At 41.9% G+C, this 12,246-nt stretch overlaps 1 protein-coding gene across 6 annotated transcripts in view; it reads left to right on the forward strand.

The window, feature by feature from the left end:
- Positions 1-12,246, forward strand: part of DYNC1I1 (dynein cytoplasmic 1 intermediate chain 1) — a 235,578-nt gene that overhangs the window by 166,288 nt on the left and 57,044 nt on the right. For all 6 annotated transcript variants that reach the window (XM_063123101.1, XM_063123117.1, XM_063123132.1 and 3 more), the window contains exons 12-13: positions 9,619-9,732; positions 11,204-11,337. In XM_063123101.1, the coding sequence (XP_062979171.1) occupies positions 9,619-9,732; positions 11,204-11,337 (248 nt within the window). The remainder of the gene's footprint in view (positions 1-9,618; positions 9,733-11,203; positions 11,338-12,246) is intronic.

The following is a 12,246-nucleotide window of genomic DNA, read 5'->3' on the forward strand; positions in this document are numbered from 1 at the left end:
TGTCAGCAGATGTTCAGCAGCTGGGGGAAAGAGACTGCAGAGCCCAGGCTCCTGCAGCCCCAAGGTCTTCTCTCCCCACTGCAAGCAGCAAGCACACCCCAATTTTATAAGCAAAATTGGCATCTTTTCCAATTGGCATCATTGCCAGATTATGGGGCGGAAATTGGCGGTGGGGGGCTGCATGCCAACTTTCCATGAGCCATTTGTTGCTCATCCCTAACACAGAGAATGTCTTCAAATAAAGGACTGTCATATAATAGTTCTTCAAATAGATGACTGTCTTCTGTAAAGGAGGAACACATGGCTACCTGAGAGGAGTAGAATAAGGCATGTCCCTGCTCTGTTGAGAAATCTGTGACTTGTAAATTTGAAACATTTCTTAAGAAAAAAGATGACTCCGACAGTGGCTGTGATAGTACTAGGCTCATGAAGTATGATAGCATGGGACTACCACACAGAAAAATTGTATCCTTAATAAGATATAAGCTTTTGCTTGAGAAATGATGAAGCCAACCACTAATACTAACAGATCATGCAATGTAATGCAAATGTATCAACATCTTGTATGATTTTCTGTTTCAGATGACATGAAAATCCACCAGTTTGAATGCTCCTTAGGGAACTGAAAGTAACCCCAATAGCTTGCAGTTCATAAGAACTAACACAGTGCTGTCAAGGAATTACACACCAAACATACTTTTTACACCTGAGATTATTAGGTCCAGGTTGATTTCAGATGGTTGTATTAATCCCTGAAACTAAAAATTGTAGCATCCTAGTGTGAAAAATTAATCTTGGTGGCAATATTATTAACACACATCCATTTATCAAAGAAGAATATTTCCCCCTAAATTTCTGACATCAGGATTCTTACCGTGTATGAATAATATACAGTTTAATAAATCCAGTGATGGTGTTCCATGTATCACTAGTCACCAAGCTACAGTTGTAAACATTACCATCTTAAGAAGATGATTTAGGAATATGAGAACCTAAAGCACACCATAGAGGGCATTCAAAATGTTGACCTAGTCTTGAAGAAACTGATTTCATTTTCCTCCATCTACCAACATTTGTTATTCCCTGCTATTTATTTGAACTGAGCAGTATCTTTTCAGAATAATAAGCTAATACTTTCAGCATGGGAGAAGTTTGTATTAAAATGTACAGTTGTTTCACTTGGAACCTGAAAGATAAACTTGATGTACTGATAGGTATTTGCTATGCACATACTGATGCAGTAGCATATTCAAATTACAAGAAAGATCTTATGAGATCATTTGCTGTAGTTGTAACCTGCATTGCAGATCCTGCATTGAACAATGGGGTTTGGACTGACTTTCAAGATTTCATCCATCTTTATAATTCTGAGGGTCAATTACATGTTATATTAATTACTTAGTGTGCAGCTGCCTCTCTTGGTAAGTGCATGGTCCCGATTCAGATTGCGCTTCCCTCCTGAAGCTCACCCCATTGTGTAGCATTTTTTTTAAAAAAAAAGGATGGGAAACAAACCTTTGCTAGTGCAAATGGAGTCTTCCCCCTCCCCCGTTTTTTCCAAGCAGACACCTGAATTAAACTTTCATTTGTTGACACAGGAGTTGGTTTGAAGGAGCAAGCTCAGTTCACATGGACGATTCACGCAACCATTTTAAAGTGGTGCTATCAGTGAACCTACGCGAGATGAGCTGGTTTTGTTAATGGTTCGGTACATTTCCTGACCATGACTCACAGTGTCCTGGAAAATCATCAAAACGTGGGCTGAACCATTGCTGTGGACATGTGCCGCTCCTGTCTTGTGAATGAAGCAACACACACAAGGCCTACCATATGTGGAGGAGCCGTGGCTCAGTGGTAGAGCACCTGTTTTGCATGCAGAAGTTCCCAGGTTCAAATCCCTGGCGTCTTCAGGAAGGGCTGGAAAAGCTCTTGCCCTGGAGAGTCGCTGCCAGTCAGTGTTGACAATATGGGATACATGGACCAAAGGTCTGACAACCGTATAAGGCCTATATCCTTCCTATGTTTCATTGAAACAAGCTAGCTGGTAACTCAATACCCACTTTTAAAATTTAATTTTACAGTCTATATGAAAAGAAGAATTTCTCCCTTCCCCCTGTCCCTAACTGGAAAATGCATACCATGTTGCCACCAACCACTGGCTTCCAAATTTCCTGAGCTTATCCCTCCGGATTGGTGCCAGGATTCACAAGGAAAGGGAGTCCCACCACACATTACTCACTAATTTCCTTTCACACCCACCGCACATCTGCATTTGGGCTAACAGGAAATTTTAATTAAGTTTTTTTAAAAAAAAACACACAAAACCCTCCAGCATGATGATTTCATTTCCAAAATAAATAAAAGCAAGATGGCATCTTCTTCTCCTGGGAAAGGAAGGAGCCCAGTTAGATTCTCTGAGAAGTACAGTCCCCCCCCCCCGGCCTTTCTGTCTTCCCCTGCCTCCCACTCTGCATTGGAAACATCCTTTTCAATTCAGCAGTGAGACTTATTGCTTATGAAATTGACAGCTGACAGCTCTGATTAAAGCCAGGCACTATGCAACAACGTGCTGCGAGGAAAACAGGGAGTTGTCCTCATGCTACTGTATGGTGCTCCACCTATTCGAACTTCCCCCCTGTTCATCTTTGCATTCCAAGTTTAAGGGGGGACTATGTAATAAGCACCATAGTGAGGAGGGCAAATGTCCAGTAAACTTAGATCTGAGCTGACTTGCTTTGGTTTATTTCACATATGACACATGTGAAAGGCCAGATTTGGCCGGCAAATGAGTAAGAGCTAAGTGGAGATGCGATGGCATTGTTTAAAACCAGCAGCTTCAGACTCAAACAACACAGATAGTACACACACAATTGTGTGCTGTCTCGCATGAAGCCAACTATGGCCTTAGCTAGACCTAAGGATTATCCCAGGCCAATGGAGGGGTCATCCCTGCCTGCTTCTGGGATCCCCTATGTGTCATTTGGATACACAGGGATAATCCTGGGACAATCCCGGGATATAGGCCTGGTCTAGCCATGGCCTATGAAACTACACATGAAAAGAACAAGTGGATTTTAAAAATATGTCAAGAAAATGCTGATTTGGATGGGCTTGCCTTTATTGGGTACTAGCTGATATGCCCAGTGTTGCTCGGATATATGTCTGAGAGGTAATCATCTTAAAGTAGTAGGCTGGTGCTAGGCCTGTGAGTTAACATCTCTCACCCTCACAACAACCCTGCAAGATAGGCCAGTGCTAGACCTGTGATGTAATTAAATTTGTTTCTTTTTTCTCACTCACCCCTGACACATGAGAGTGTTGGGGGTGCCGCCATGGTTTTACTTGTCCCCACAGAAAACAAAAACTACAACTCCCAGCATGCCTTTTGTTGCGATGCCAGCTTGCCCAATGGGAGACCTGCCACTGAGGATGACGGGAAGCAAAGTCTGGCTGAGCCAGTCCATGCTGCACTGTGCAATTGGTGCCTGTAGGTAGGCCATGAGGGAGCCGGCCGGCTGACTGACTGACGGTTAACTCGGTTGTTGCCATCGGTGATAGCACCGGAGCTGCGCCCTCCTCTCCTACTGCTCCCAATGGTGCCTAGCAACATGTGACCAAGGATGGAGAGCCACTTCCTGATGATGGCTGCCAAAGCCCGATAAGTTTTTCCTCCTGCCCAAGGCATGCTGGGAGTTGTAGGTGCAAGCTTAGGTCTCTGAATAACATGTAGTGTGGTGGGAGACAGCTGGAGAGCAGGCCTTCTTAGTTGTGGCACCCTGCTTGTGGATTTCTTTTTCCCAGGCAGGCTTGCCTAGTGACTGCATTAATGGCTTTTAAGTGACAAGTGAGGGTTTATTATTATTATTATTATTATTATTATTATTATTATTATTATTATTATTCAAGGCCTTTTAACTTGATGAGATTTTTTATGCCGCATTTCCCTCCCTGTCATAACTAAACCACAACATTCCAAGACAGATGCAGGAATTACTGAATAAAGTTTATGATTTTTATGTAAAAGCCTGGCTATACCATTGAAACAGAGGAGAGAATGAAGGAATGACTGATAGCTGAGGCTAGAATGGAATGGTGGGCGGAGTTAGTGGCAGTTGGAGAAAGTCAGGTAGAAGGAGAACTAAGACAGTTAGTGAGAGGTCAGGAAAGTGGAATCTGAGTTAGGTTGCTGATGCTGCTCCTCGATAGAGCGTCAAGGAATAGCTTTGCCAAAGAGAAGAGGTAAGCGGCGGTCAGTGGATGCGCCCAGCTCTGGCCAATCCTGTTGGGACTACTTTAGCCTGCGCTTCTCACCAACCAAGTGCTCCATCAAGAGCCTGTACTGAAGGGCTGGAGCCAGGCCAGGCACTCCCCCCCCTTTGTTGGGTCTGTTTCTGGGTGCCTCCCCTCCCTCCCTCCTTCTTGAGGGTGATGGCTGTGCACTTGCTTCCCCCAGGTTCTGAGAAAACAGTGATATCAGAACGGAGTGCATTTGAGCATGTTCGGCCTCTCAAAGTCACACTGTTGTATCTAGTTACAATTTTAAAACCACACAGAGGGCGGGAGGAGGCACCGCAAATGGACGCAGCCCATTTATGTGGGTTGTTTCCTTTTATGTGGAATTGCGTTGACTGTTCGAGACCAACGTTAGGAGTCAGGGTTGTGAAAGACATACAGCAACAACCTGCCCATGCACTCACAATGGTCGCCAAAGGCCAGTAAGTTTGGCCTCCTGCCCAAGGCATGCTGCGAGTTCCGCCCAAGGCATGCTGGGAGTTGTAAGCATAAGCCTTGTCTTTTATTAAATTCTTTAAAAAGACTTAAACCCCAAGTTCTGTGTTTTTATATTTTTCTGGTAAACTGTACAGCCAGACCTATCAGCATGCAAAAGTACAAGTTTCTAACTCATCTTGAAATGGGTAAACATTTCCAGACATACTTCACACACACACACACACACACACACACACACACACACACACACACACACACACACACACACACACACTTTCCACTTTATATGTAGAGATAAGAGCTTAAGAAGAGCCATGCTAGATCAGACTAAAGGCCGGGCTAGTCTAGAATTCTGTTCACACAATGGTCAACCAAATGCCTGTGGGAAATTCACCAGTAGGATATGAGTGCAATAGCATCATTCTGCTCATGTTGCCCAGTATACATAGGTATACTGAGCCTTTCTATATGAGGCTTCTAATATGTCACTTTACTAAGGCTTCTGCTTCTAGATTCTTTGTGGGATTAAGATTGGCTCCTTTTCACATTTCCCTCCCTACAGGTTTCTTTCCCTGTCTTATTTATTTATTTATTTATTTATTTATTACATTTTTATACCGCCCAATAGCTGAAGCTCTCTGGGCGGTTCACAAAAATTAAAACCATAATAAAACAACCAACAGGTTAAAAACACAAATACAAAATACAGTATAAAAAGCACAACCAGGATAAAACCATGCAGCAAAATTGATATAAGATTAAAATACAGAGTTAAAACAGTAAAATTTAAATTTAAGTTAAAATTAAGTGTTAAAATACTGAGAGAATAAAAAGGTCTTCAGCTGGCGACGAAAAGAGTACAGTGTAGGCACCAGACGGACCTCTCTGGGGAGCTCATTCCACAGCTGGGGTGCCACAGCAGAGAAAGCCCTCCTCCTAGTAGCCACCTGCCTCACTTCCTTTGGCAGGGGCTCACGGAGAAGGGCCCCTGTAGATGATCTTAAGGTCCAGGTAGGTACATATGGGAGGAGGCGTTCCTTCAAATAACTGGCCCCAAACCGTTTAGGGCTTTAAATGTCAATACCAGCACTTTGAATCGGGCCCGGACCTGGACTGGCAGCCAATGAAATTGTAAAAGGACTGGCGTGATGTGATCTCGTCGGCCAGTCTCTGTTAGTAGACGGGCTGCCCTGTTTTGTACCAGCTGAAGTTTCTGGACCATTTTCAAAGGCAGCCCTACGTATAACGCATTGCAGTAATCCAAATGAGAGGTTATCAGAGCATGGATAACTGTAGCTAGGCTATCTCTGTCCAGATAAGGGCGTAGTTGGTATATCAACCTAAGCTGATAAAAGGTGCTCTTTGCCACTGAGTTCTTTCTATGTGTCCCATTACACAACCACTAGGTGGTGCTGTTGGCATAGCAGAATTGCACAAATACACAGGGCCTCGTGCCACTATTTACAAAAATACCAGATTTTCCTGGTTAGACTTCCCCCGGCCCGCTATAATGGTTGCAAAGAATGGGAGAAACCCTGGAGGTTGACAATGTCATGTAAGGCATCCATAAACTACCATGAGTAAGGAATCACGAGCACACAATAAATGCCTCACTTAGAAGGACTCAAGGTTGGTCTGGCATGACCTATTCCTGACAAACCCATGTTGACTCCTTGAAATCCATACATGGCTTTCTTGATTCTTATAGACTGACTGCTTAATCATCTGTACAAGAATGCAAAATTCTGAACATTTCTATTGTGCTTCCCCTTACTCACCCTTTTTCTGAGCTGGCAATTTCTGTAAAGGATATGGTGTATAATTTCCTCTAGTAGGCAACACATGAACACAAAAGAGTAAAGCAGAACCAATCTGATGTAATTGCTAGAGTATTCAAATCTCCAGTCAACCTCAAAGGTTACTGGGTAACGTTGGTGAGCTATTTCTCAGCCTAACCTACTTCACAGGTTTGTTGTAAGAATAAAAGGGAGAGTCTATGGTTGAATTCAGACACAACCCTAAACCATAGTTTACCATTATGTGAATGGCCCCCAAGCTTGTACTCTCCCCATCACCTCTCCTCCTCTGACGTGGCTGCAAGGCTGAGATCAGAAGAGTCTGGAGGGAGGGCAGAGAAATACATGTCATGTGTACACCTTAGTAAGTTAAATCTCCCTCAAGCCACTTTCAATTCTCTTAGGTAAAACTGGAGACTATATGCAAATTGTGTTTTTATATCCCAACATTCATTTGGTTTATCAAAAAGCAGCTTTAGAAGGGGAATATTTAGAGCAACAAGTATCAGGGGATGGGCTGTCACTCTTTCCCCACATGCAGTGTTTATGCTCTAGATTGCCTACCACAGCTACTTTTCTTCCTGTCGGGTTACAGGTAGGGATGTATGAATGCTGTACAATCCACTCTACCTATGTATTGTGGATTGTCAGGCACCTTTCATTCCATCATCCACTCATCCATGGAATTGGATTGATTGATTGATTTAGTTTCCAAATTTGCACAAATGCGAATTTGCACAGATTCGCACATGTGCCAATGCACAAATTCTTCCAGAATGTGCATTCTCAGGCTTTAGGCTATGGGGGAAATGCACATTTTCAGCCGTTTTTGTTTTTTGAGTGTTGTGAATTTTTCAAAAACAAAATTTGCTGTGGAACCTGCAGGTCAGATTTGGTTTCATTGTGGATTTTTCTGACATCCCTAGCTCCAGGTATATGTTTACCTTCAGAAATGCTGTTTGTGAAAGAAAGTGAAGTGCTTGTGGTGGTGATGGGGGAGGGCGGTGAGTCAATATAGAGAAGCTTTCCACAGAGGAAGAGTAAAATACCCTCCCTTGCATCACCACTCTCCTAAAGCTCTTTTCCCCCAAACAAAGGAGCCATCAGCGTTTTAATTTCTAGTTTTGCCCTTAAAAAACTGTTGTTGTTGTTGTTGTTGTTGTTGTTGTAATTTATTAGTTATTATTTTAACATATTTCATAGAAGGAGAGAGAAGGGCAGGGGAAGATTTCACTATTTGGTGTGTATTTTAATTGTGATTTGTTGAATAACTTATGAGATAATATAAGACTTTTAGAACAAAATATAATTATCCAGCAGCATTAAGGAAGTGCAGCGACTCTGGCCTGGAGTATGTGTAGCAAGATGAGGCAGGAATGAGGGGGCAGAGCACTGAAGTGGTAACATGGAGGGACACTTGGAACTGAAGGATTTTGAATGCTTCTATATGTAAAAACAGAAACACACAACTCTTACCTGTACTAATTTTCCACCTGCAGAGAGTGAGCTGGGCTACAACATTTCCCTTACTCTACTAATTTTGTATTTATAAAATGGGAAAACATTAAGAAAAAAAAGGCTCCCTTATCTCAGGATTCTACCACATCTTTGTGATGCACGTATCAATGATGACAGAATCTGTGACCTGGTTCGCACATCACATAGCAATTCCTGGGTTATTTAAACAAGGAATTGCTGGGAACAAATGAAGTGATGAGCACACACGCATAGTTTCCGTTTTCAATTACCAATTTGGGAACATCATGGACACTTTGGGTTGTTTATGGATCAAACAATCCAGAGTTAACACAATAAAAAACCATGGGCAATTGGTGGGTTAGCTCTGGGTTGTTTAACCTATAAGCAACCCATAATTCTCATGTCACAGTAACCGCGCAGAAACAGGGGCATTCCATGGTTTTTTCCAAAAGTGGGTGAGCAGGCTGGAACCAGCATGCTTGCTTGCTCGTGCTCGCAAATAACCCATGGTTCGTTAAGCATGGGTTGTTTAATTGTCTGAGCCAAGTCTATGTCATATATCTATGCAATGCTGATATGCTGTGTAGTTTGCTTTCTTATAAAAAATCAATTAAACAGGACGATTTTAAAAATTCCCAACTATTATTTAAATGGAATGGACAACACACTTGTTCTCACCAGGACTCAGAATCAGTATCAATGAGGTCTTCATTGTGGGCATGTGCCTTTCTCTCCCCACTGCAACAGTCAGCTCTCTCACATTGGAGACTGGTGTTGGGCTTCTAGTCCTGCTTGAATCCCAGTTCTTTCCATTGTGGAAAAGAACCATTGTAAATTTAGAATGATGGATCGACTAGTGGGTCCATCCAGTCCAGCATCTGTTCACACAGTAGCCAACCAGCTGTGGACCCACAAGCACAACATGAGTGCAACAGCACCCTCCAGCCCACGTTCCCCAACAACTAGTGTATATAGGCTTACTTCTCTGATTCTGGAGGTAGCACATAGCCATCAGGACTAGTAGCCATTGATAGCCGCCTCCTCCGGGAAAATTTCAGTGAGCATGAGAGCAAAAATTGGCCCATGATTAAGAGGACTTAATGGCTTTGTTGACATTTTTTCCACTGAAGTGTGTTTGAAAATACTTTGTACAGTGGCCAAGCTGTGTCAGAGTTGGTGGATTTTCTTTTCTTGTCTTCTTTTTGCAGCAATTTTCTTCAATAAAGACTACATATTTTTGCCCCATTTGAAGATTTGCCTCTTTCTGCTGGTACTTTTTCAGCATCAAACAGCATGATAACATATCTCTGCGGGTGAAATTTCCTCCACTTAATACAACATTTTCACAGTGGTAATCATCTTGGTCAGTTTATGATGGTGTAAAATGAAGCTTTGGGAAAAAAACCACACACATTTCTTTTGTATCTCGTAATTGCCATCAAGGTAAAACTAAGGAGTTACATTTCTACCTGGCAAATAGAGGAGCCTTAGGCATTGTGTGACAGCTTAATCCCCTTTGCAAATAATGCATCTGCAACATTTGGAAACATACTTTTTCACAATGTTAGTCGGCATGCTCTAATTTTTGACATTTTGTGTTTTCACTTTTCAGCACCCTGTATACTGTGTTAATGTCGTCGGCACACAAAATGCCCACAACCTCATTACCGTCTCAACAGATGGCAAGATGTGTTCCTGGAGTCTGGATATGCTCTCAACTCCACAGGTGGGTTTGTTTTTACCTACACAAGAAGAAAGTACTAGGTTAAAGCTGATACCTACTTAATAGAACATCATTCCTAAAAGCTAAAACCTCACATCCTATGCAGACTAAAACCTGTGAATACACTTGAAAGAGTGCAGCTCGTTTCCACAGTTGGCTCTCCTAAGAGCCAAAACCTATTTCCTCTGCCTCAAATCATGTAATTATGATAATGCGTTAATACACAGGTCAGTTTCAAGTGAAAATGAAATAATCTGTTCTGAAGCACAGATAATCTGTTTTGAAGCATAAAAGTTGCCTGTGGTCTATATCACGTTTACTCTCCATCATTGTTTAGCTAATATAGACTAGATTGCAGCGTGACAATCACAGGAAGTGCAGCTTTTCATTTGCATTCAGTGACTAAGCTAAGCAAACAGATTGTATCAAAAGTCTGACAAACTTATTTCCCCATTTTATGCTATGTTAGTATGTTGTTGATAGCATCAACAGCATTGTAAAGAAGAACCATTTGGTCATTGTAAATCTAGAATTATGTGATGTGTTGGAGCCATTACTTCTGGGCAATTTCGGGTATCTAAGTTAAGTATATAAATAAAGCTGTGTGAAGGCTTGCTATCATAGAGCCAAGGTATATAAGATGGGGCAGCTGGCCACATGCTTGTCCTATTTACATATAAAATAGGCGTAGATTGTTTACAAGAAAGGTAACACAGGGGAGGGGAGCAAATCCCACCCTCGCCATACCACACTGCACTCTGTTGCTTCCCATCAGATGGGAAGGAAGTTGCTTGAAGCAATGGACCACAGTGAAGTATGAGGGAAGAAGTAGCTTATTCTTCTTTCCCCTGCACACTCCTTTTCATGTAAAGAACGACATCCACTTTATATGCGAACAGGGCAGGCATATGGATAAAATACACTGGGCTTCCCAATCACATCTTGGGCTTTTTCACAAAGGGAGTTTATCCTGTGACTGAGATTGGTTACGCACAGATGTTTGCAGGTCCTTTATATGACATTGTCAACCTTCAGGCCCTTTCCCATGCTTTGTGACCATTTCCGTGGCTTTATTTATAACAGGTATAATGAGCTATTAAAAAAAAAAAGTGGCTTGAAGCACTTTGATTCAAACATGTAATGTCTGAGTTGTGCTGTAACCACAACACCATCTAGCGGCTGTAAAATGAAACATATAGAACTTGCCGAGTAAGAAAGCCCTGAAAAAGCAGCCTGTGTCAGCCCGTGTAAAGGGGCCAAGCTTAATCCTGCAAAGAATCCAGAAGCAGAAGTCCTGGTAAGTTTCAAGATAAAAAGCTTGATGTGATGGCAGCCAAAGAGAAAAGTAATATCGGAAGCAGCCATCTGCAATGGAAGCAAAACTATTAAGAAAATAGTTTTACCATGTGGTTTCTTTCTGTAATACAATCAGAAAACAACTGATTGAAAAAATGCCTCTGGCCTATTTTACTAGGAGAGCATGGAGCTGGTGTACAATAAATCCAAGCCGGTGGCAGTTACTGGGATGGCTTTCCCAACCGGAGATGTCAATAACTTTGTAGTTGGAAGCGAAGAGGGCACCGTCTATACAGCTTGTCGTCACGGAAGGTTCTTTCTTTCTTTCTTTTTTCTAATAGTGTTACTTCTTACGTATGTCTGTAGATTGCATTGCACTATAAAGTCCAAAACAGATACCATGCAAGAGATCTCCAAACATTTCATGCATTTAAATAGTTGGTGGTGGCTCTGATTTTGATTGGAGCACTGATACTGGGTAAGGGTAAGCTTCTACCCCGATTGCTGCTTTTGAAGGGAAAGGGGAATGAGCATTGCCTAAGCATTACAGAGGAAAGGAGGGAGAACTTGGCATAGGGTGGCCATTTTGACAGCATTTCTATTTCAGCATCTTAATATCTTGTTTCCCCCTGAGCTGATGAAGTCAAAACTGTTGCAAAGAGCTTGCTTTCTTTGACTCTGCAAGTATAGGGTTTGGATATCATTAAAAGGAAGATCACTTCCTCATGTTCATTGCAATGAGTACAAATGATTCTGTTTTAACTGTTTCATTGTGGTTGCCTCTTGTAAAGAACCCCTTGCTACTCTTCAAATGTGCCAGCTGTGACTTTGATGCATTTCAGTTTTACATAGTTAATTTATTAACTGCATTATATGTAATAATTTAGAGACTTTAGTTTGTTAACATTACATTGTCATTATCAATTACCCTTGTTGTCTGTAATGATTAAGAGGCCTCTATTGTAGTTCTCTATATTAGTTAAAATAGATCTAGCATGTGGATATACTGTATGTCACAAGAGCTTTTACGCACAGGCTTTATGGTGTGCTTGCGATTCCTTATTCACAGTTTGCTGGTTCTTTAGACATCATCATGATCCACCTGTGTCACTTCTGCTTTTTCAGAGCACTTTCCTGTTCTTTTCTAGAATGGGGAAAATGGGGGTATTGTTTCTGAAAGCACTGTTTCTACTTGTGTATTTGTGCTAATCCTCTATAGCA

Source organism: Elgaria multicarinata, chromosome 1 (assembly GCF_023053635.1).
Source record: "Elgaria multicarinata webbii isolate HBS135686 ecotype San Diego chromosome 1, rElgMul1.1.pri, whole genome shotgun sequence".
NCBI lineage: Eukaryota > Metazoa > Chordata > Lepidosauria > Squamata > Anguidae > Elgaria > Elgaria multicarinata.